This window comes from Carassius auratus, chromosome 8 (genome assembly GCF_003368295.1).
Source record: "Carassius auratus strain Wakin chromosome 8, ASM336829v1, whole genome shotgun sequence".
Classification (NCBI taxonomy): domain Eukaryota; kingdom Metazoa; phylum Chordata; class Actinopteri; order Cypriniformes; family Cyprinidae; genus Carassius; species Carassius auratus.
Genome location: NC_039250.1, coordinates 7266104 through 7291999, shown reverse-complemented (window position 1 = coordinate 7291999; position 25896 = coordinate 7266104). Strand labels below are relative to the sequence as shown.

Genomic DNA, 25896 nt, shown 5'->3' with positions numbered 1-25896 from the left:
AATAATATAGGAAAAAAATATCAATAAAATAATTTAGATTATTTTAATACGATATTATTATACAAACTTTCCTCTCTGTAATTTATCATGTTGGCTATTATAATGGGAGTTATTAACTCAATGTGGCATTTTTTGTTTTCTTCCAATTGTCTATTCATACGTGTTCTTTGTAAACTGCAACTCGTTTAGTTACTATTATCTATATTTAACTTTATTGTAATCGTTATCTTATTCAAAACATACAAAGAAGGGATGCAAAAATGAGTTTACCTTCAAGCATGTCAGCAACGAATCTGTAATTTATTTTGTGTAGTACCCTCTTCTACTTTGTTTATTTATTGACTCTATATTAATCTTTCCAAGCCTTTTTATTTATTTATTTTATTTATTTATTGATTGATTTTTTACTTGTAATTACTTTTTGTTTCATACCTATTTCTGCTGATATAATAATTGTATTATATATTGATATATTTTTTTGTATTCACGGTTCTGTTATTCATAAAGTTCAATAAAAATAAAAAATAAAAAAAAATGTCAGCAACGAATCAGTCTCTGGCAGAATATGTGCACTGTTGACCCATGGAATAATGCAGTGTGATGCATACATTTATGATAAATCATGCAGATTTTTAATTACTTTGAATACAAGTTTAAAAGATGAATGAAAGTTAAAGGCTTCCACATGATCTGATCAAGAAATTGCTTGTGTGTCTGAACGTTTTCTATACCGGGGTGTCAAACTCCTGTTCCTGGTTTAGGTCAGACCCCTTTTTTTTTCAAATAGGTCTGAAGGACATGATAAGCTGGATCGAGCGTGTTTAATTAGGATTAGCTAAACTAGGAATTAAGTTTCACACCCCTGTTCTATACCCCAAAACACCATATTTTGAACATGTTTTTTTAAAAAAAAAGGTCAGATAGGAAAATACATATTCAGGAAATCTTGCTGAGCTGCTTCACTGACATGAAAATGCATCATAAAAATAATTATTGATATGATCTATTGATAGAAATATAGTAGATAGTATAGATACTTTTCTTTTTTTGTGAGCAGTGTTTTCAGAAATGGGTAAGATGCTCTTGCACCATTGCCTTTTTTTTTTTTTTTTTTTATTCCCAGCAAATATTCTAAGATTTTCCTCCAACGGTAAGATTTTATTTTATTTATGCTGCCGCTATATGTTCTGTAATTTCATTTCATTTTTTTTAATTAGGCATACACATCACACTCTAACACAGAAAACAGAGAGAGAGGAACGTGTGGAACCAATGAGAACATAGACACCGATTTTAGCAACAGCAAACAAACAAACAAACAAACAAATACACATACATACAGACTAACGTCATACATACAAACATACTTAGTGATATAAAGTATCATAACTGGAGTATAGTAACCATAGTATTAATTGTCATAGTTTTAGCAGAAATATAACCACTATAATAATTGGAACAATAATGTTATTAACTAAAAGGCGATAGGAGTAATCCTTAAATAAACATCTTTTTTGTACACTTTCCTTAGGCTCACAGTCTTTAAAATCTTTAGTCAGGGTCCATGCCTACACACACGTAGATCCATCTCATTGTTTTGGGTATTTCTTTCCAGTGCAACATACTGTATGAGAACATAATCGGTCACTTTCATGCGGAACGGGATTGTCTTTGGGTCACACAAGACACTGTAAAGAACCACTGAAACATTTTGAAGCAGTGAATCTGTGATAGTGAAAGGAACGAAGATTAGGTACAGAAATAAGCGTTTCTCCGTCTGGCTGGCAGTCTCAATCGGCTGACCTCTGACCTTCAGAGGCACGTCTCCAGGCTGTGCAGAGGGCTCACAGGGCAGGGGGGAACACTCGAGCCCAAGTAGACGCGGTTCTCGGCGGCGTTGTTGTTGCAGTTGAGGGTGACCGGCAGACTCTGCTGCCTCAGTGGGCGAGACGGGTAACGGGATCGCGGGGGCCTCTGGGGCTGAGAGTGAGGGCCGGGGTGACGAAGCGCCACACGCACGTGGTTATGGTTGGAGCGTTCCGATTCGTCGTCCACATCAGTCTCGTCGATCAGGGGGATGTTGTGGACCGAGTCCGTGATGATGAACTCCGGGTGCGCCTGGAAGTCATGAATGGAGTTCCGCGACTCAGGCCGCTCGATGCCATCGTAGAGGGAGCTACGGAAAGCTTTCACCACCCGGATCTATACGTCAAGGGTGCAGGGTAGGAGATGTCAAAGGGAAGAAAATGGAGGGATCAAAGGGACAGAGAGGTGGAGAGAAGTTTAGTCCCCCTTTTGCACCACTCGCACACTTTCAGCTAGCTGAGCTGCGAGAATTGAAAGTTTCACATCCATTAAGGCCTTTGGTGCAGTAGGCCTTTAAAAAGAAACAAAACTCCACAGCCATTCTATAGGCCTCTATAGAATGACGCCCAAAAACAATCATTGTAACCCAAGTTGTAATTACAAGAGGAAAAGGAAATCTCAAGATGATACACAAGACGGCAAACACAAAAAGTTCCAATAAAATGGAAGGATAATCTGTCAAAGCAGCCTTAGCCCCCTGACTGTCTTTCATTTAATACAATTTCAGCTTTAATAATGATCATGATCAAAAAGTTTGACTTTTTTAACCTATGATGTTTTATGAGCAGAAAGGCATGTTAAATTAGTGAACTTAAAAATTAAAAGATAAAATAATTAAGAAAATAATAAAAGGCTTGTATGTCTGTTCAAAAACGGAATTACAACTTTTACTGTTGCCAGTTCAATACCAGGTGATTCAAATTCATGGAACACTAAGAAAAATAAAAATAAAACATGCAAATAAACGACAGTAAACACATAGAAAACAATGATTTTGAAGGCACACACGCCACCATGTGGTACAAACACACACATACACAGTGTACACAGAACACACACAGAAAGAGTGAGGTTTACACTACACGGCTGTGCACAGAATACACAAACACAAAAACATACAGGAAATAAAGACATGCGTATTCACATACTGTTGGTGTTGACAAATTCTGTAATACAGATTCAACAGTCTTGAAAAAACAGATTGCAATAGTTACTGTAAGCATTATTTATTGTTCTGACATCATCAGATTTCTATTTGTTACATTTATAGGGTATATTTGTAAGCCTTTTGAAAATCCACTTTCAATAAATCAATGAAAAAAAAAGAAACATAAAGCAAAGTATCTTTGATTATATTAGCTCATTCTAATACGAGGACATTTAAAAAATCTTGATTGCCTTGTTTTTGTGGAAAGAAAAACCAAACTCTCTATGCCCTCAAAAGTATGAACACATTAAATGGGACTCGTCTCCCATGCAACCATGCACAATAATTCAAAATTCCTCTTCCCGTTCATGCATAGCATGCAAGTACGCATTCAATAGGAAAAAATATCCGTAAAAACAATGATCAAAATGGTCCATGTTCCTTTTTCTGACATCCTTTTTCTCGTCATGTGTGATTATACAGCAGCCGTGGTGGAAAATCGTTCGTGTGTAACCATGCATGTCGGACCGTCACATTCATCAGACGTAAGTTTTTTTTTTCCTGCTCTCTGCATTCTACATGCATAGCCAAACCACGTTCGGGAATGACCACAAAGCAATGTGACTGACAGAGGGAGGGGACTTCACAACATGGACACAACAGCGCTTCTGCGGATTTGTTTTTCCAAAGAGCCATTCGTTTTGAGCTTCCTGCTTTTTCATTTAAAGCTGTATTCTTTGCTACGCAGCACTGACATTGTAAACTTTCGAGTATAAGGCCCAGAATTTGTAATGGTCATGATATCAAAGAGGGGAAAAGATACTGTGAGAAATCGGCTAGTCTTTTGAAATTCAGGCACTGGATGGAAAAACAGAAAAGGGATTGTGTTTGAATAGCTCCAAACACATCACATCAGAACTCCTCATGACAGACGGCAAGAGAAGGGAGATGAAGGATGGAGGTCTAAACCTACAGCACAAATCATGTTCTTTTGTTGTGGTGTGATGGCCCAACAAAAGCTTTTGAGAAGCAGCCCTCTTGTGCAGCGTCACCAAGGCATATCTCCATTATTTTGCGATAAACAATTATATGATTTTGCTGGAACTTTTCTTTCTCTGTTATATTTATCTAAGATAACAGCCCAAAATGCTAAAGACGGATGAAACAAGAACAAAGACAAAAAATAAAAACACTATACCGGACAAGACTGACAGGACAGGACAGGATAAGACACTAAAAACCTATGTTGAAAAATGGTGGACAAAACAGATTTCATTTTTAAAGGTTCATAAATAAAAGGAACTGAAGATTAACATTGAAGGGGAAGTGATAATGATGCTGGGGGGCATTTCCAGCTGGGCTAATGCTCGGTGGTCTCTTTGAAGGGATTTGGAAATGCTAAGACGCAGCTGTTTTCTTTAGACCACGGAAAAGATCGCTTCTGGTACCTGGAGGGCAATGTTGATGTTATATTTGGTGCATTAAAAACCCTCATAAACAAATCATGTCTGTGAGAATGGCTTTCAAGAAGACTGTCCACGACTACAGCAGTTTAGTGACAATAAATAATAGCAGCAGATAGTAAGAAAGCTTTTCTTATGTGTAGAAACTCAAGCAGCAACAATCAGCAGGACATTTTCATTAGATGTGGCAGGTTATAACACGAAACCTGTGAAAAGAGAAAGGAGAATCTGAAGAAGGTGGACAAAGACAGAGCAAAAAAAACACGGCACACCGTAAGTATGCTTTTTATCCTGAACGGGATAGAAAAATGTTAGCATTATCAATGCTAATATCCCTAATATGAAAATGGCAGCAGAAACCATTATGGGCTTATACTCGCAGGTTTACAACAGTCAATCTTTCGCTTTCATTGTTCCCATGTTGTCAAACGGATCAAACATCTCCACTTTAGTTTCTCTATTCATTTCAATTGTTGATTGGCTCTTTTGAGTTAAATTCTGGTATCCCTTCAAGGCAACATTGATTTGAGGGTGAATTATTGGCAAAATCAAGCAACGGGAGAATAAAAAAAGCCAACAAGAAAAAGCAAACCAGCCTTATCTTGGCAGCAACAAGCCAGAATTAAACAGCAAGAGCAAGAAATAAGTTATGAGGTAGCAATGAAGGAGGAAAGAAAGTGCGAAAGAAAGAAAGAAAGAAAGAAAGAAAGAAAGAAAGAAAGAAAGGCCACAAACGAATAAGCGAAACTAACTAAAAAGCACATGTAGAGAGATGAAGCAGATGCTCCAATGATAATCTGCTCTCTCTCTCTCTCTCTCTCGCACACACACACTCAACATTCAGCAAACTAGTTGCGTTTGAAGGCAGGCAACAATGCAGATGTGTGTGTGCGTGTGTTGGTGTGTATGCTAGTCATCTGAGTGCACGGGCTCTACGAGGTGCCGTTAACGGAATGTAAGGACTCACTCCCGGGGGCACCAGTTGCATTGGCAGTGGAGAGAACTACGTGAGAGGGAGTAGAATTATTGGTTACGTCATGGAGCTGGCTGAGCACTGAAGAGCGGCGTCTCGCTGCACCCTGAAACGAACCACTTCTCTTGAAGGTACTCACTACCTCCATCTGCAGGAGAGAGAGAGAAGGACATCACACAGACAGGCGAATGAGCTTCATGAAATGAACGGGATGGGGCTATAATCACTTGAGGGGGTTTTGGGGAGGAACGGCTTGCAGGAAAGCAGCATTTTAAAATTTGCCAGTGTGCACACCAACCAACCAGGGTGTTTCTTCAACTATAAGCACTTTTTTTTATTATAAGTATATTTATTTTTAAGTATAATGTTTTCAATTTTCTTGTTATATGAAACATTAAAACTACTGGATCATTTTTTTTTGTATCGTTTCACCCTTCAAAGAGCCCAACTTTAAATCTTAAAATATAAAAATACATCACAAAAGTATAAAATTTTTAAAACTATTAATTTGTGAAATAATCAAATAATTCAACTATTTTAGATAAATATCACTATTACACAATTACACAAATTATGACTGTACCTCAGTAGTGAATTTATTTCTATCACAACCTATAATTTTGTTTCTAGCATAAAAAAAAAGGATACAATAGTGTCAGTGAAAAGCATGGTTAAAATAAAGAGAAACATGATGCATTAATTATTTATATTAGGCTACGTTTTATTAGCATTTCCAATCAAGCTGTAATTTTGTAAAATAAAAATAAAAATAGTATATTTTTTCTATTTAGGATACATAAATTGCTACCTGAAATTTGACAAAAATAATTAAAACATCATATCTTATCAAATAGTTTATCAAAATCAAATAGTTTATCAAATACGTCGTGAAAATTACATTTGTTGGTTCAGAAAGTTATTGCAAAAGTGCCTATAACTTGAAGAAACAGGTAACAATTTAAGTATAGGGACCAATTCTGACTATTAACTAGCGTGACTATTATTAATATATTGGCAGTTTATTGGTGCTTATTAATCAAATATGCAGGACCATATTCTACATCCCTAATTCTACCCAATACCTAAACTTAAAAACTATTAATAAGCAGCCAAATTAAGAGTTTATTGAGGCAAAAGTCGTAGTTAATTATTTGTTAATAGAGAGAATTGGACCTTACAATAAAGTGTGCCAAAGAAACATTGTAACCACAATAATATTTATAAGTTAAAAAAAGGCCAATAATAGTTACCAAGGAGCGACATAACACATGGAGACACACGCGAGTAGCAGAGCAAAAAGGTCTCAATAAAACAGCTTGATATAGCAGCAAAGAGAATAAAGGATGAAGTGAGGGAGAGAGAGAAGTTAAGATCTACAACACAGAAAGCTTGTTAAATAATAAATATTTCATCAATTTATAAAGGCTGGTGAAGAAAGAAAAATAGGTTGGAGTTATGAGGAAAGTAAAGTGCGCAAACTACAGCATGTGGCACAGAAGGCATTTGGTATATTTTAAGGCAGTATGCGGGAACAGCTGTCCCTGTCGAAACAACGCAAAAGCAACGTTAAACCAGACAGAACTAGACAAAGCCTGAACGTCACCTGAGTCTGAATTCGGTTGAGTCCTCTGAACCACAGGATCTGTCCTCGTCTCAGCTCTCGCTCGGCATGGTCAATCTCCTCCTCATCCTCAGCTAGATCCTCATCCATGATCATGTCTGGAGCCGACCCATGGCCCGCTTCTTTCAGACACTTCAGCTGATGTGTTGGCACTGATGCGATCACCTAGAGAGAAAACAATACAATGAAGTACAACTAAAGCTGATATTATTTTAAAGTGATTTTCAGTGAGACAATCACATGGCAGCACTTACCTGTCCCCAGACCAGCTCTCCCATTCCCACAAACAGGCACCAAAGCCACTGCTCCACATTTAAGGGGGAACAGCTGAAAGGTTTCCCACCAAATTGCACAATCACAATCTACAAATCATAAACAGAGATATAGGAGTGGAATGTTTTACTTTCATCGATGTGTAAGGCACAAATGCATCAAGTTGTACAAATATATATGATGGAAAGTGTATATTTGAAATGTGTTTTCCATGTGTTTTCAAGCTCTTTAGCATTTGTGTCCTTGCTTAATAATATTAGCATATTACAAAGATTTCTGAAGGATCATGTGAGACTGAAGACTGGAGTGATGATGCTGAAAATCAATCTTTGCCATCACTGAAATAAATTACATTTTAAAAATATATTAAAACACTTGTTACTATATTGTACTACAATACTAATATTTTTATTGTATTTTTGATCATATAAATTCAAACACAAGAGTAAGCATGACATACTTTTTATAAACATTTACAATAAACAAAGCAAACTTTTGAACAGTTGTGTATATACGTATGGCATTTAGTTTATAAGTAGAAACGGATATCAAGAATCTAGATTTCTATATCTAGAGATCTGTATGTGTTCACCTGTATGGCGAAGGTCCCCAGCACAATTGAACAGAAGATGGGGTTTGAAAAGATTCCATCAAACACGTTCCTCTCTCCGTGGATCTTCCGGGCATTGATCTCATTGAAGAGTTGCATGAGGACAAAGGTGTTAAAGATGATGGTGTAATGCTCGGAGGGAGGAGAGTGAAGTGGAGCGTTACGTCCACTGTCTATGTCAAAGATCCTCTCACCTGAGCACAGGGTCAGGAAAGATGACATTTATATACAATATCAACTGAAACCAATAAATTAAAACAATATATAATGTTGACCATTACTAATTTGACACATATTGAAAGACAACAATCAAATCCTTTGACGGAAACAGTGCACAGAGTACCGTACCAACAAAGAGCAGGGTGAAGATGATGATGAGCTGGTAAACTGCATGGCCGAGGATGTTCTTCATCATGGTTGTGGATATGAGGGGGTTGTTTCGGCCGTAGGGCTTCCTCAGGAGCAACGATTCGGTGGGTGGCTCTGTGGCAAGAGCCAGAGAAGCAAATGTGTCCATGATCAGATTGACCCACAGCATCTGCACAGCCTTAAGGGGAGAGTCCTACATACACAAAAACAGACCAAAAAATAAATAAATAAAACTCAGTTTCAGATGTCAGGTTATATTAGTGCATATATACACACACTACCATTCAAATGTTTCAGGTCAGTAAGAAATCTAAAGTTTTTTGAAAGAGGTCTCTTAAGCCCACCAAGACTGAATTTATGTGATCAATAACAGTAAAAACATTAATAAAGCATCACAACAATTTTTTAATTGCTGTTCTTTATTTCAGTGAAATTTAATTGATTGATTGTGGTGTTCAAGCTAAATTATAATCAGCGTTACTCAAGTTTTTAGTATTATCCTTCAGGTCTTTCAGAAATCATTCTAAAATACTGATTTGGTGCCCTTGAAAATGATTGTGCTGCTGATTTTTTTTGTGCAAACCATGATATACAGTTTTCAGGATGAATAGAAAGTTCAAAAGAACAGTATTTATTTGAAACTGAAATATATGTGTGTTTGTGTGTGTGTGTGTGTTTGTGTATGCGTGTACCTGCGTGATGCAGGCACCAGTGAAGGCAACTATGACAGCCACCACATTCACTGTGAGCTGAAACTGTAAGAATTTGGAGATGCTGTCATACACATTCCGTCCCCACATCACAGCCTTTACTATGCTTGAGAAGTTATCGTCCGTCAGGATGATGTCAGAGGCCTCCTTGGCCACATCTGTACCAGCAATGCCCTATGCAAACAGAGAAATCAATTACTATTTTGGAGAATTCAGACATATTTAAATCTGCTATGTTTCAATTTAACATTGAATTAAAAAGATAAGAATATTGTTTTCAATATTGTCTCATATTTAGCTATGTAAAATACATAGCAATGTTTCACATATTTAGTGGATGGATCTTCTCACCATTGCAAACCCAACATCAGCTTTCTTAAGAGCAGGTCCATCATTTGTGCCGTCGCCAGTGACTGCAACCACCTGCCTTTGTTCTACAATGGTGCTGTCTATGATACCTGAACACAAGACACACACAAAGAAATTATACTGTATTGTACTGTAAGTGATTATAAGGGAATTCCATTAAAGACATACAGGAGAAGTGATCATCCCCATAGGAACAAAGTATGAACTCAACTGATGAAGAGACTCACCTTTGACAAGTGTGTGTTTGTCTGTAGGGGAGGAACGAGCAAGAACTCTGAGCTTGGGCCAAATTTTGTCAATGCGCTCTTGCTCAATCTGCAACAAAAAGTAAAAAAAACAACAACAAAAAACAGCACCGTTATAAAATCTGAGGTATGTAGGATTTTTAAATGTTTTAAAAAAAGACTCTTATGCCCAACCAGGATGAATTTACTTGATCACAATACAGTAAAAACAGTAATGTTATATCATATTCATATATTAATATTATATTCATATATTAATAAAACTGAAAGCTTATTATTTAAATACTACTTGAATAGATTCTAAAATGTAGTTTATTCCTGTGATGGCAAAGCTGAATTTTCAACAGTCTTTACTCCATCTTCAGTGTCACATGATCCTTCAGAAATTGTTCTAATATGCTGACTTATCTAGAAAGAATGCATAAGTTCTGTACATATCTACAAAACTTAGAAGCATACCTCTCCTTTCTCATTTCTGATTCGCCTGTTGAACTCCTTCCCGTCCATACACAGGAAGTCGTCGCCAGGATGGATGATGCCACATTTGGCAGCGATGGCACGTGCAGTGTTGATGTTGTCACCCGTCACCATCCGCACAGTGATGCCTGCTCGCTGGCACTTCCTGATGGCTTCTGGGACCTGATTAGAATCATAATCAGCAAATCAGAACAGATATCATAATTATGCATCAAATACAGCATTTTAAGATTTCTAACTCAGAAGTTATGTTTAGGGTATGTTCAGTTTCTCAGGTATAGGAGAGAGTGACTGAATACTAAGAGTACACAGACATCCAAGACCGTAAACTGGTTTGTATACCTCAGCTCGAACAGGGTCTTCAATGCCGACCACTGTGATGCAGATAAGGTTGGAGACAATGTCCGTCTCATTGTCCCAGTCTGGCATGGGGTCAGCTGGGAACTCTCGGTAAGCAATGCAAATCGTACGAAGGCCTTCACATGCCATCGGTTCAATCACCTTCTTCACCATTTCATCTTTGTCCCGTGGCCGAAAAGCACGAGCCTCGCCATCACGGCCCAAGACGAATGAGCACCTAAGATGAAGACAGAACTGTTCAATTAATTTATCTTTACAGTGTATTTTTGACAAAGTCTACACTTTTTTTATTTTTATTTTGCATGATACTTATTTTCAGAAAAAGTCTACTTTGTTTAACAAATTAATTTCAAAATGTGTGGCAACAAAAATACTTTAACAAATTAGGTACAAATTAGGCCTTGAAGAAAGCAGTAGTCTTTAGTTTGAGCATTTTTAACAAATGGCCAGTGAACTAAGATGCCTAACCTTCACAACATGTTGATCATCAAAATCACAACCAAGTATTATAAAAAATAGTATAACTAAAATAGACTAGCATTTGAAAAGATTCTTGTTCGCCAAGGCTGCGTTTACCAAAAAATGCTGTGAAATATTTTTACAATTTCAACTTTCTAAATAATCTAAACGTTTTAGTATTTTAATATATTTTAAACCAATTTATTCCTGTGATGGCAAAGATTCATTTTCAATAGACATTACTCCAGTCTTCAGTGTCACACGACCCTTCAGAAGCTGTTTTAGTTTTGCTGCTAAGAAACATTTCTTATTATTATCAGTGTTGAAGACCGAAGTGGGGAAACTGCAATACAATGTCTCTCTTCAGGATTCTTTGAGAAAAACAAAGTAGAAAAGCATTTATTTGAAAAAGAGATGTTAGTTACTTTGTGAGCAGGATCTCAGAGGCTCCTTTGCTGTATAAGCGGAAACTTCCATCAGGCATTTGAATGACGGTGCTCATGGATTTTCTGACAGAATTAAAGGTGTAGACTTTATAGAGCTTCTCTTCCGGGATCTGCTCCCTCACAGCTTGGTATTCTTGCTTCAGGTCCAGCACGAGTCCCAGCAGAGCACATTCTGTCTTATTACCCACTTGTTTGGGCAGCCCACCTTCCTTATCTGCAGCCTGGGAGGAAGAGGTGAAAAGAGTGGAAGACATGAAATGACAGAAAATCTGCAGAAATATTATTGTGATGCTGCAAAAGTTGAGTGCTAAAGTAGCCAGTATTTTACTAAAGTACTCTCACTATTATTTTGGAGGTGTAGGCGCAGTTCACGGAAATAGCACTGGTGATGAGCTCCAGTGTCTTTGGGTTAATCTGGTCAGGTCTTGGGATGTTGCGGAAGAGCTGGTCCCCTATATAAATCTGCACTACTGTCATCCGGTTAGTGGTGAGGGTCCCTGTTTTATCTGAGCAAATTGCCGTGGCATTGCCCATGGTCTCACATGCATCCAAATGACGCACCAGGTTATTGTCCTTCATCATTTTCTGTGGAAAGGCATTAATAGGAAGAGTGTTAATCTTTGTGGCACTTGCCAATATGAGTGTGTGTGTAAATGACACTTCTATGATGGACTCAACGTTATAAAAACAGGTGCATTCTTCAACATAACTTCATTTTTGCCTCACCTTTACGGAGTAGGCCAATGATATGGTCACAGCCAGTGGCAAACCCTCTGGCACAGCCACCACCAGAACTGTAACTCCGATGATGAAGAATTTGACAAAGTACTGCACATAAATAGGCGTGCATTCTGTCAGCCAGACCACCCCCTGAATGACGAACGTTTCGATCACGAAGTACAGCATCAGGATAATCACAGTGATGGCGGACATCACCAGACCTGAAATAAATCATACATGTAACTGCTTAGAAATATAATAGCACACCTCTCCTCAAAGAGCCACACTATTTGAGATATCATGGATAATTAATTGGCTGATTTACTGACTGAAATATACACTACCAAGTGTTTGGGGTTGATTTGCTCATTTAGTTTTTGACAAAAGTTCAATGCTCAACAAGAATGTAATTATTTGATCAAAAAAGTATTAGTATTATAATACAGTATTATAGACAGATAACATTACCATCTCTATTTTCTCCTTTTAATGGCAAAGTTGACATTTCAGCAATCATTACTCCAGTGTTCATGGTAATGTATAACATCAGAAATCAAACTATCAAGCAATAAAATACCTTGAAATACCCACTTTATAATATTCATTCACCTTGGGTGGTACAAAAAAAAAAAAAACTGAACTGAGAAAGAGACCAATTGTTCTTTTTACAAAATAAATACAAATCTTACTGACCCCAAAATTTTGAACAACAGAACAATACTTCAAGGTTCAGTAAAACTCCTATCCGTTATGTATGAGCAAAAATAATGCTTGACTTAGCAAGCCAATATGAACAGGAGAACTTGACCTAACTTTAGACCTCCCCACCTGCTTTCCCGATTTGCACTGCGAGCTTGGTGAGCTTGCCCTGAAGAACTGATTTCTCCTTCTTGGCCACACTGGATTTTTTCTTCTCTTTCTCCTCCACTTCCCCACCTTCTGCACTCTTCAAAGGCTGCATCTCCATGGCAACAGCCTCATCCTGTTTCTTAGCTATAGTGGGTGGAGACAAGGTGATCAGGCAAGCAGAATTATAGGTAATTGTTAGAAATAGCAAACCACACAGAATAGCAAAGAACGCTTTTTTTGTAGTTTGCAGTATGTCTACTGCACACAGTATGCACAATATCATTATCAGAACTGACTGACATGACATAAGACAAAAATTATATGAAACATTAATATCGAAAATTGATAATAAAGGCAGCATTCGGTATGTATACTGTGCATTATGCAGTGTTTCATTCTCAGAATAGTTTATCATAATGAGTATTTTATCTCGCCATGAATCAATCTGAACTCGTAACTCAATTCTAATTAAGTCCTGAAAGTCACCTTTATTTTGATTGTTCTCCAGGGTCCCGTCTTGTTTCCCTGTGAAGGTTAATGCAGACATTTAAACAAAACAAATATCGGTTCCACTGCTTAAGGGTCAATGTTGCTGACATGAGAGAACAATAAAGTGCATGAGAAAGAAAACATAAAACATGGAGGGATAATATTCGACAGATATGGAGAGTTTAAACCAGGATGTCTGTTTATGAGTCAACTCTCTCTACTGTGAATGTCACCTACCATTTATGATGTTGTGGTCTTTGGCTTCAACACTGGGGAACTGCGTGGATGAATTACTATTGGCCTCTGATAGAATTGTTGGAAACAGGGGATAGGACAAAAACGAAGGTGGTATGTAAAGACATAAAACAAAACCTAAATGCTGAACAAAAGCAATGAAAAATCAACACAAATGAGTGAGCAAAATTTCTGAGCATTTCAATGCATTGAAACAGAATTGACCCAGACCATTAGACATTTGGTGTCTGGATAATTCCACGTGGGTGTTCAAGCAAAATGGATTTTTATTTTATGATGTGAATGTTTTAATCATGCTCAACTTTTAAGCATTTCTAAAATACTTTGAAAGAATTGACAGACGTCAACCTTTCTTGCAGTCTTTCTTCTCTTCCTCCACTTCCCCGGCCCCCAGGAGGGTGAAGATGATTCCCGTTTGAGAGTTGACACCAACAGCAGTCACCAGCATTTTCCCCGAGCCCTCCATTACATGAGTGCCTACATTTTGGGAAAAAAAGTTTTTTTTGTGTTTTTGCAGTAAATATTTTCAACAATTTCTTCACAACTCTTCCCTTCCCTAATTAAAAAAACTCCACACTACAGTTTTTCCATTTTTCAAACTAATATTAATAATTAAAATAGCTTATTGGCGCCATCTTGTGACTCGGTTGGCTAGCTACTGACTAAAGGACTTCAGTATTCATTGTAATAAATATATTTTAAACATAAAAACCTTTATAAATGACTAGACGTTCAGGTGTCTCCAGTTAGAGCATGTTCAATCTAAAACAATTCATTACACGTTACTGTTTATACAAGTAATGATTTCAAGGAATTCTAAGTGTCATAAAAATATTTTAAATGCATTTAAAAAACAGCTCAGTTGTGGAACGCTTACTTAATCTACAGGACTTTTTTAATCTTAAAGTGATGTTAATGGGAAATAAGCCTACACTTTTTTTAATCAATTGTATGAGTCATAGCCTCATTTCATTTACTGATGTTATTTGTTGTGCTCTCACTAGCCTCTGCACTTGTCTAAACCAAGGAACAGAATTAAAGCTGAAGTCTCCTCCATGGCCTTTCCTTTCAGTATTAATGTGTAATACAATTAAATTAAACTGAACCAGATTGCTTCTTTGTTCCCTGATCCACTGCACATTAATTCTTGCTTTCTTTACCATTCTTTTTGTCTTGTTTTCCAGAAAGAAATACCAAAAAACACTTAAAAAGATAGTTGTAAAAACAAAATTGGATAAAAAAAAATAATCCTACTCCATTGTTTTTTTTAAGAATTCTGTTTGGTTTATGTCTATTGTCAGTGAGAGAAGAGAATTTTTACAGAGATAAACAAAACAAAACTACTGATTAAGACAATTATTTTGTGCAGCGTGCATTTCCTTCTTCACAACAGAAGCCTTCAAACATACATGTTGAGAAGAGATGACTCTCCCATAATGACTGAGAAAATAATATGCACCCCTTGATGATTAATTGAACACACTGATGAACGACAAAAAGGCTTGTCAATATAAACAAAAAACCTTCACGGAAACTAGTTATCTTAAAGTTGAGAAACATGAAGCAGGAGATCCTTACTGAGAAAACATATTAGTTTGCACAAGAGTTTCACTACATTTTTCCAAATTCACCCTGACAAATCAAAGCAGTTTTAAATTAAGAACCTTCTGCCTTCAAAACAAGTTTTCCCTCTGGCCATCCACCTCCTCAATGACCTTAAGAACCAACTGCACAGGCTGGAACTGATCCAGTACCGCTATACTTCAATCTACCATCATATATCTCATGAAATCACATCAAATAATAAACTGTTAGTCTTTTTCATTTATTTAATAACAATAGAAGTTTAGGATTTTGAACAAGGAACAGTTACGATGTAAAATGATTAAGAAATATTTACTATTTCTAGGTCATTAATCAAATAAATATCATTAAGAGACCTTTGTACAAAAGGTCAGATCTTATTGCTCATGATTTTGTTGAAAAACTCAACTCAAAGTTGAATTTCCAGTAGCCAGTGCTCCAGTAAAAGTACAACATTTGTTTGAATCATCTACTAAAACATTTTAGTTTATTACTGTAAATATAGGCAAATCAAGAAATATTGATTGTGAATTGGACACTCAATGGAGTTAATGATATTCCGATTTTTTTCTTTGCTACAAATTAGTATTCATTATTCTTCGTTAATGTCAATTTAGCTATGCAAGCCCACTCTAATCATGTTACACATGCCTTTTTCACATCAAATGTCTAAAAGCATGTTATGTTTCCATTGATTCCATTTCCCATTTTTCCCATTTGATTATGTTGAGGTCATGGGGTAACGCTGCGTGTGTGGCCGAGTGAAGAGAAAACAGCAGCTGCTCTGGTGAACTGCGATCATTAAGAAGAAGTGGCAGAGCAGGTCTCTGGAGGGCCAAACACAAATCATTCTCCAGGAAGCAGTGATGAGCAGGAAGCTGATTAACCTGTTTATCAGACCTCAGGGACGTTCTCTCATTAAACCAGTCAATGGGATTTAGCCCAAGCACTGCACAACCTGAGTGTTAAAAGTACTGACAGAATACTTAGCAAAACCCCCATTCTGCCAAACAGCGAATTGGTTCAATTCAGATGGATTGTAATAGTGCCAGACTAAATTTAATTGATACTGGTAATTCTGTTAAACCTTACAGTATACTAAACACATGATGTCACCATATAATTAAAGGGAATTGTGCCCCTGGGAATAAGGAAACAGAACACCCTTTCCATGTCCAAGCCTGGATTTTTAACCACTAGTCTGTCCCAAGGATCTGTTTGCATCCCGAATCATCTGAATCTTAAACAGATGGCGAATATCTTTTAGTATTCGTATGGTTTTTAATATTCAGAAATATTTATGTAAAAACACACACAAACATTCATCACAACCTATGGCCATATGGCCAACCCAGTCCACACAAACCCACGCAAGCATATGTTCGCTTATATAACCTTTACTCCCTACCTGACAGCAGCATGGGATCCTTGGCAATGGATTTGCGTACGTGATCAGACTCTCCAGTGAGGGAGCTCTCATCGATCTTGAGGTCGTTCCCTTGGATGAGAACACCATCCGCAGGCAGGAGGTCGCCTAAGAGACCCCAGAGTGACAGCAACAGATCAATCTTACAAGCCCTTGAATACTACTACCTTTAATGACCAAAATTAAAACATTAATTATTCAAAAGCATCTTCAGATTCTTTATATATAATTTTTAAAATAACATATATTATTATAATTTATACATATGCACAATTTAAGTACAATTTTAAGAATTTGCTATAATAATAATACAATACTAATATGTTAAACCCATTATAAAATATAAAAATAATTTTTGAATGCAATTTATATATTTTAATTTTACAGAAATTATTTAAGTTAGAATTTATATACATGCACAAATTTAAGGATTTGCTATTTGAATATATTAATAAAATAATAATAATATAGTAAACTAATTATAAATATGTATAAATAATTTATTTAAATTTTTGAATGCATTTTTTATATACTTTAATACTTTATATAAATATATATTATTTATTTTTATACATGCACAATTTTAAGTGTAATTTTAATTATTAGTTATAGAAACAATATAATACTAACAATACAAATTGATTATATGCATAATCTTTTTGCTATATGAATGAATTGGTTAAGGGGTGAGCTGGACCGCAGACAGAAGGCAACAGGGCCAACAAGTGCTAAGCATCTCTCGGGGAACTCCTTCAAGACTGTTGGAAGACCATTTCAGGTGACTACCTCTTGAAGCTCATCAAGAGAATGCCAAGAGTGTGCAAAGCAGTAATCAAAGCAAAAGGTGGCTACTTTGAAGAACCTACAATATGACATTTTCAGTTGTTTCACACTTTTTTGTTATGTATATAATTCCACATGTTAATTCATAGTTTTGATGCCTTCTGTGTGAATCTACAATTGTCATAGTCATGAAAATAAAGAAAACTCTTTGAATGAGAAGGTGTGTCCAAACTTTTGGTCTGTACTGTATATAAAATTTGTTCGTAATTATACATAATTATAACTAGAAGTGAAAATCAATTATGCTTAGCATTGTTAACATTTAGTTAATTTTATAAATTGAGTTCATAAAGAATTTAAGCAAGATTTTGTAGGAATCACAGGAACTTAACAGTGCACTTTTAATAGAGACAAGACTCCTAAAGATTTTAATTTTAAGTTTTAATAAAGAATCACCACATGTGGGGCTCACACCATCCAAATTTATGAACCATTTATTCATTAATAATGTAAGATGCTTTCATATAAAACGATTTGTGGAGCAAATTTTGAACTCTACTGACCATATTTGATCTGGGCAATATCCCCCACCACCATCTCAGCCACGGGGATCTGAATGACCGTGCCGTTCCGCACCACAGCGAAGCGCTGCTCCTGTTCAATACGGCTCTGCAGGCCACGGAACTGCTTTTCTTTGCTCCAGTCATTAAACGCGGTCACCAGCACCACGCAGAGCACCGAGAGCAGGATAGCTGCACCCTCGATCCAGCCCGCCTCCGCCTCTCCCTCTTCCTCCGCACCTGCACTCACATTACCACACGCTGGAGAGAAACAGAAAGACAAGGAAAGGTAAAAATGTGTGGGAGGACAATGAGTTTGAGTGTCTACTTGTAATCCTTTATATTCTTTTATCTATCCATCATCTCGGACTCTATTCTTTCTATTCTTTGCTTTCTTAACTATCCATGCCTGGTATTTACACTCAGGATTACTTAAAAAATGCATTCGAATGCATTTCAAATTAACAACACAAGACACACAAGACCATTTTAGGGATGAAACTCTGAAAAAATGTCTAGATATAAGCATGTATGAGTAGCAGTGTAGTTAATATTAGCAGTATAAAGGTCACCAGACTGTTAAATTATTGAAATTTTAATGGGGCTACGACATGAAGCATATAACATCTTCCCTGAGCTTCTGATGAAAGGCCAGAAATCCCTTTTATGGTCATATTATGTATGCATTTAAAAAATATATATATATTTCACTGAATACTTAGAGCCCAATTCACCTTCAGTGTCCCCCCCTGGCGGCTGGTAAAAGGACAGTCCGAGGGAAATAATGGCCGCTATTTCCAGGATTATAAGGGTAACATCCTGCAGAGCCTCCCACACGAGCTGAAGGAAGGTCTTGGGCTTCTTAGGGGGGATGAAGTTCATCCCAAACACTTGCCGACGTTTCTCCAGGTCCGCAGGATTGTCCGATAATCCTTTTTGAGGGAAAGATGGTGCTTAAAATCATTGTCACCAATCAAATCTTACTAACGAAACAATGGAAATTCTATGGGATGTAAATTGCTATAATAATATTAGGGTTGCAAAGGGGAGGAACATTTCCAGAAACTTTCAAAAAAATCTCGGAAGACTCCAAAAAATCATGGAAATTTGTAAAAAAAATTTCAACCCTAAATAATATTAATGTCAGTTAAAATAAAATAAATCACAGCAAAGTGTCAACCCGAAATGCATGAAACATTTTCACCCATTTTTTTAACAGGATTTGTTTTACAGAGCAGAAGTAATCAGCCTAGGAACATGTATACTGGTGTAAATCAGAGTTATGGTGCTTAAAGACCCCAAAGCCCCTTTCACACTGCCATTCCGGCAAGTACACGGGAAAAGTGTTCCGGCAATTGTTCCCGGTTCGCTAGATTTTGCACTTTCACACTGCCAGTGATGACCCGGGATATGTGCGTGCTTTCACACATCACCCGTAAAGATCCCGTAACGACACTTCACATCAGGGCGTGATGTGTATTGTACGAGTCGAAAACGTTAGGCATGTTATACTTTCACGGAAGCAAGCGAACGATCTCGGCGTCAGCGCGGAAATTGAGGAACTAACTGATCTCTGCTTCATTACAGTTTGCACATATTTTTTGGTCGCGAACGTTGATCTTTCTTCAAAACAGCGGGTAAAAGAGTTGCACGATAACGCGCGTCATCAATTCGACACGGCATTAGATCTGGCTTTTGTTCACACAGCGCTCGTCCCGGGTTAAACCCGGCAATGTTACTAGGTCCCCGACCCGGGTTCAATGCCGGAATCAATCCCGGGACATGTTTGCTTTCACACAGAAGGCAACCCGGCAATGTTCCGGCAATATACCAGGTCCGACGTGCAGTGTGAAAGGGGCTCAAATCATTTATTAATGGGTTTTTCTCCATGCAAATTGCTGGATGCTCATTAGTCATCACTCAATTCTGTTAGCACCAATCCCTGACCTCTTAGGGTGACAGGAAGGAAGGCAAGAGGACATAACAAAAGAACACAAGGCACAGACGGTTAAGTCAGTGTGTTTCGGATGCACCACAGGGTGTGATTTTTGGCAGCAAGACCCAGACAGACTGTCACGCTCTCTGCATCCTCACCCTGCCAATCATCACCTGCTGCCCCTGGCAACCTCTCATCTCTCATCAGAGCTACCCTTTCACTCACTGTTAAACCTAATTGAGTTACTCCAATGGGTTGTATGAAATCATTTCCCTAACTCATTCCAGTTGCCCCGATTAATTCATTCAGTCTCTGTTGAGCACAATATGGCAAGTAAATTAAGACAACCGAAAACCCCAATGCAATCCTCTTTCCACGGACTACAAAAAATGAAAGACTTTTGCAGTACATCCAACCCTTTTTTCGACCCTTTCATCTTTCCATCCATGCCTGTAAGGTTCTCTTTTTGTATCCCTGTCACGCTTTCTGAAGAGTGGATTTTCAAAGAGCAGCATTAAAAGGAGGAGAAAGAGCTTTACAATAAACTTAAAGTAACCTCAACGTGGCTGCATGACTTGGTCTGAAAGCAAGTGGTCAGAACAAGATGCGAATCAATGTGATTATCAGAGCGCAAAGTAGGATCATCTACCCAGAATAGCTGCTGCAATAAAAGATTTCCAGCAAGATGATTCTTTTTTATGTAACTTTGAATGTTTATATCCTAGCAAACGAAACACCGTGATTATCTTTAGTAAACTGTTTCTGATCATTCCAAGCATGAAATATTGAGGCATTAAAAAAATGCTATTCAAGTACAGTATGCTTCCTGATTTATCTCAAAATATGAATGTAGATTTATTATGCAATACAGCAGTGTGACAGAAGAAATGAGAGCTTTGATATTGTCTAATGATGATTTATGAATCACTACTTCAATAAGTTTTAAAGTGCATTTTGAGTTTGCATATGCTTCTGTGTTATTATAATATTATTTATATACTACTATAGTATTTTTAAATGACCTTTTATTTTAATATTTTTTGTTCTCTTTTTAAATTTTAGGTCTTTTGTGTGATTTGTATTAATTTTTGTTTTTCTATATAGATGCTTAAGATATATAAGTTGCTGAAGAAACATTACTAATTTTAACTTAAGGGTTTCCTCTAATATCTAGATTTTATTTAAGCTTTATTATATTTATTAATTACTGAAAATGATTTGGCAAGCTCCTTTTTAACCTATAAGCTACATATTACATATCATAAAACTTGTGTAAAAATGTGTTGGAAGAATTAATAATTTTCTCTAAATATAAATAAAATGTACTATGATGTTGCATAAAGACATACACAGAGATGTTATGAAAAACTAGAATTTCTTCATCCAAAACCTACTCCAAAAACAGAATAGCAGAGAGATGCTCTCATCTGATAACATGGGTAATGCAAATGTAGAATAAAATTCAACACCAGGTGCTCTTCAGGGATGTCTGCTTTCAAAGGCAGATAAAGGCACCTGGCATCTGGTATTCTTTCCGTGAAGGCAGGCTTGTTTTGAAAAGGAGTGTTTGTGAATATAGGTGCATCTGGACTTTTCCACTCAAAAATGAATTATGTCATAATTTACCCAACCTCATGTCATTCCAAACCTTTGTTTGGAAAAATTTTCTTTTGCAATGCACAAAAAGACCAGCAATAACAATGAATGGGGAATGAAGCATGAACGTATCATAAAAATAGTCCCTACAACTTGTGCACTACATTTAAAGTCTTATCAGTGAACAATTACTTAAATTTTGGTCCATTCCTGATACAAAAATGTTGTAGAGCTGCAGAAGAAACATGAATATGTAATTCACAAGTCTAATGGAAAGAATTTATGATACTTTTATGGTGCTTTCGCATCTTTTCTGATAAAAGCCTCCGTCCCAATAGGCACTAACTGCATGGTACACAGCAATCTGTATAATTCCCCATTTGTGTTCCACGGAATAAATAAAATCGTATGGTTTTGAATTACCTGAGATTAAGTAAATAACCACAACATTTTTATAATAGCTAAAAATGTCTGTCTGTTTCAGGATGCACGTGTGATGTAATTAGCAAGTGACATGGTCACATCCAAACAAGTACTACTCACCATCTGCAGGTGAAGTCTTGAGTCTGTGACAGAGGGTTTCTGTGTCTGTGTAGTTCTCCTGGATCTTCTGCAGGGCCTCGGGTCCCCTGAGCTCCATCAGTGAGCACAGCTCCTCTACTGTCACCCCGAAATCTCCCTCATGACCTCCTTTGTCCATGCCTGGCTTCTTAGGGTGGAAGTCTACTGTGCTATTACCCAGATCCCCCATGATGGTGTGTTGGTTGTGGAAGACTGGAAGCTTTTTAGCAGATGCTATGAGCTAAAAGATGGGTACCTGGGAAAATGGGTGATTTTGTCTTATTTATATTCCTAGTCACCTATTTCTAAGATGTTCTCTATGTAGTTCTCCATACTGAGACATGAATTGTGGGATTGTTTGGGGTTTTCTATTTTATGGTGTAGCAGCTGGGGTTCCCCCGAAATATCCCCCCATGAAGAAACAGTCAGCAAATAAAGTGGTAGCCATTGTGCCAATCCATCTCTATGAAGACTAAATGAAGCAAGTGTTAGTGATTATTAAACAATAAAGGGGATCTAGTTACACAGGAATAGCGTTGGCTCAAAACCTGAGGAACATAAAAAGCAGAACGTTAATAGTGCACTGCTGAACTTTCTTAAACCAAAAACACACAGCTCTGAAACATCAAAATGCAATCCTAAAATCTTGAGACAAATTAGACATATTAAGGATTTTTTTTTTTTCATTAAAATGTCACACAAATAAAAAATAACCAAAAACACGATTATCATGGAACATAAAAAATAGCAGCACTATTTGAAAATTATACTAATCGTTAGTCTATTCACTAATATCATGAAGAAATTAAATAAAGTTTCAACACTAAATCATATCATGAAATTATAAGAATTTTGTTTGAAATATGGCACAGTTTTCGCCAATTATTTAAATAGTAAACTATTACAAAACAGCAAAAAAGAAAAGGCAACAAAACAAATACATCAAAACATTATTTTGGCTTGCGAATTATGAGAACGAATTATGTAAAACTGCAGCATATAAACCACGTGACAACGTTCCCCTATATTTATGACAAAAGCATAAAAAGTGGAGTCAAGCTTTTCGTCTAACATCTGCCTTTACAAGTTAGTAGACTTTTTGTCATATAGCGTTAGCATTATTTTATTTATATATATTTTTTTATTTTACGTTCACTGTTTACCCAGCAGGTATATCCCCTACTTAACCATTAATGTATGGCCGCATCTCTTAGATTTCATCGTGAACGTAGGATATTTCTTCCTTATTGAAACGCTCAAAATTGGTTATTTAAACGCTCTGAAATGTGAAGGTGGCATTTTGCTCATCACCAAGGTGTAACAGGTGTAGGAAGTTTGTAGGAAACAAGGAGCCAAGCGTTCATAACGCACACCTACTGCCATGGATTGTTTGCATAACATCCAAAGGAAACCGAGGGCAATATCTAAACGCCTTTTGAAATACTCTCTCTTGATAAAAGCGTTGTATGTGCGCCTCTCCCCAAACCCATGTACTTCACAGTGCCGCCTCTCGACGCAAAATCTGCCTTCACTCAGACCGAGACGCCTGCGCATGCGCACTTAAACACTTGCCCAATCCTGCTGCAGAACAGATTTACGAAGGCAGCACTACCAGCCATCAGGCCTGCCGTTTCGGATGACATTACAATCCGCTTGAGCTCTGCGCCTCCATTTCCCTGCTGTGACACCAACTTTTGGTTACTGAACATTTAAACCCATATTCTGTGCGCGCTTCCTCATCTTTTATAAAAAAATGGCCAGAAGACTCCTCAACAAACATGCGCTTTATAGACGATAATGCCCTTTCCTGGTAACCTTCAGGAATCAGATGTTCACCTTGGTCCACTGTACAGCTGCTCACAGCTTATAAAAGTGCCTGTAGCATTTGTGGGATGATTTTTCGTTTTAATCATAGCGAGGGGAAGGTAAAACAAATGGTTATTAAAAACATTTGGCGGGGATTCATATGAAGGCTACACAGACTAACCTGACAACTAGGTTACATCCATCCATCACTTTCGTTTCAGTCTATCAAAAATTAATCATTTGTTTCATGCATACAGGTATTTATAGATACACTGCTCTTAATTCAGTTTATGGCATAAAAGTGAAGATTTAATATTTATAAATGTTAAAGAGTTGTTATCAAAGGGATTATAACACTAAGGTATATTTGTGATTACTCATTTTTATTATATTAGTTAATGTTGATTTTATTTTTTACTAATATATGATTATCGATCCTGCATTACTATTTTATTTTATGACATTAAAAACAATTGTTGAACAATCATGATCATGAATGACATAAAACATATTTTTTGGTGAATTATATCAGCATAAACGTGCTGGGCATACTGTAGATGATGATAATAATTTCCATGGAATGCTTACCTACTGTAATCATAATAATAAAGCACTTTAATAATACATTAGCAGGCGCTGGACTGCAACAAATAAACAAACCCAACACAAAACATATACCCTGTTGACACCACAGGGCACTTGTGAACAAATATATTCACTCACCGCGCAGGCCATGTTCCAAGGACATTTGACGTTGAGTCGAAAAAAAGACAGGAAAAACGGAATGACATCCAGTGATTAAGCCTCAAATCATGCCCATCATGGAGAACACAAAAATGAAAGTCACATAATTTGACCTTTACGCTATTCCAAATGCAGATGGTGCGCAACGGTGCAGAATAGAAATCAAATGAAGGGAGCAGGAGGCAGCAGACGGTGGTGAGCACTTCATCTTATGCGGAAGAAAACCTTAATGATGCAGATGAGACTGTACCATGTCCGCATTAATTCATCGGTTAAAAACGGCGTGTTGTACAGTCGGGAACGTAAAAAGGAGGCTCGTTTTGGTCACATCGTTGCTGTTATTTTTGGCGCTGACTGATAGAGTGATGGGTGAAGGAGAGATGTGGGTCTACATGCTGATGATGCCCGATTGACGCGCATCTCTCAGTGATGGCAGCAGCAGCATCCCAGCGCTGGAGGACGGGAAATGGGGGAGGGGCGTATCGACATCCAGGCCTCTCTCTCTCTCTCCGCAATCCCTTCTTTTTCCCGGTAAAATACAAATTCTACTATGGCAAAGGCTAGTTTTTTAATATTCATAACCCGGAGTTTTTTTTTTTTTTTTGCCTTTGGGAGGTAGCCAAGCAAGGTGACAACGCAACGTCAGCACGACTAAACCATATTCATAAGCAGAACATTCGCCATTGGTTGGCTGTCAGGATACGTTAGCATGGTGTACTTAATATTCATGAAGCAGACGTTTGGCATTGGACGATGACCACGCAGCGTGAATACGACCTTATTAATATTTATGAGCTAGGTCTTATTTAGTCATAGAAGGGTCGCTAACGTGACCACAGCGAGCTGAAATTTTGCGTTTTAGCATATTAACGATATGCAACAACTAATAATAATAATAATAGGCTAATAATAATACATTCTAGAAAAAAGAAAAGAAAAAAAGAATAAACACTTGCCTGAAACCAAACAAGGTTAGTGACCTAATATAATAACAATAAAAAATAATAAAAATAAAAAAGGCAAAGATATAAGATATTGTTAATTTTGCTCTTTAATTAATTTCTATCTCTCTCTTTAGGCTGGGCATCTGAGCATTAATTATAAAGCGAGAACTCATGCAGCCTGCCGCCTGTAGCTCCATTAATAAAACATATTAACAAAGGATTTGAGAACGAGAAAGAGCCTTGGTTCAATTCATA

At 37.1% G+C, this 25896-nt stretch overlaps 1 protein-coding gene across 8 annotated transcripts; it reads right to left on the bottom strand.

The window, feature by feature from the left end:
* Positions 1-1198: 1198 nt before the first annotated feature.
* On the bottom strand, positions 1199-25222 carry LOC113107144 (plasma membrane calcium-transporting ATPase 3-like). 8 transcript variants are annotated; one of them, XM_026269419.1, is made up of 23 exons: positions 24677-25222; positions 22130-22695; positions 18789-18986; positions 18058-18315; positions 16694-16819; positions 14050-14178; positions 13684-13749; positions 13444-13482; positions 12937-13101; positions 12115-12329; positions 11731-11973; positions 11368-11609; positions 10466-10700; positions 10106-10285; positions 9629-9716; positions 9384-9490; positions 9015-9206; positions 8302-8515; positions 7936-8147; positions 7325-7432; positions 7053-7235; positions 5511-5597; positions 1199-2202 (listed from the first exon to the last, which is right to left on the bottom strand). In XM_026269419.1, the coding sequence occupies exons 2-23, from the start codon at positions 22335-22337 to the stop codon at positions 1813-1815; spliced, it is 3885 nt and encodes a 1294-aa protein (XP_026125204.1). In that variant the 5' UTR covers positions 22338-22695; positions 24677-25222; the 3' UTR covers positions 1199-1812. The 8 variants fall into 8 exon arrangements, with proteins under 8 accessions (XP_026125204.1, XP_026125206.1, XP_026125205.1 ...); XM_026269424.1 differs by having other exon boundaries at positions 2032-2202; positions 5444-5597; positions 24677-25221; XM_026269425.1 differs by having other exon boundaries at positions 2064-4682; positions 5444-5597.
* Positions 25223-25896: the final 674 nt, after the last annotated feature.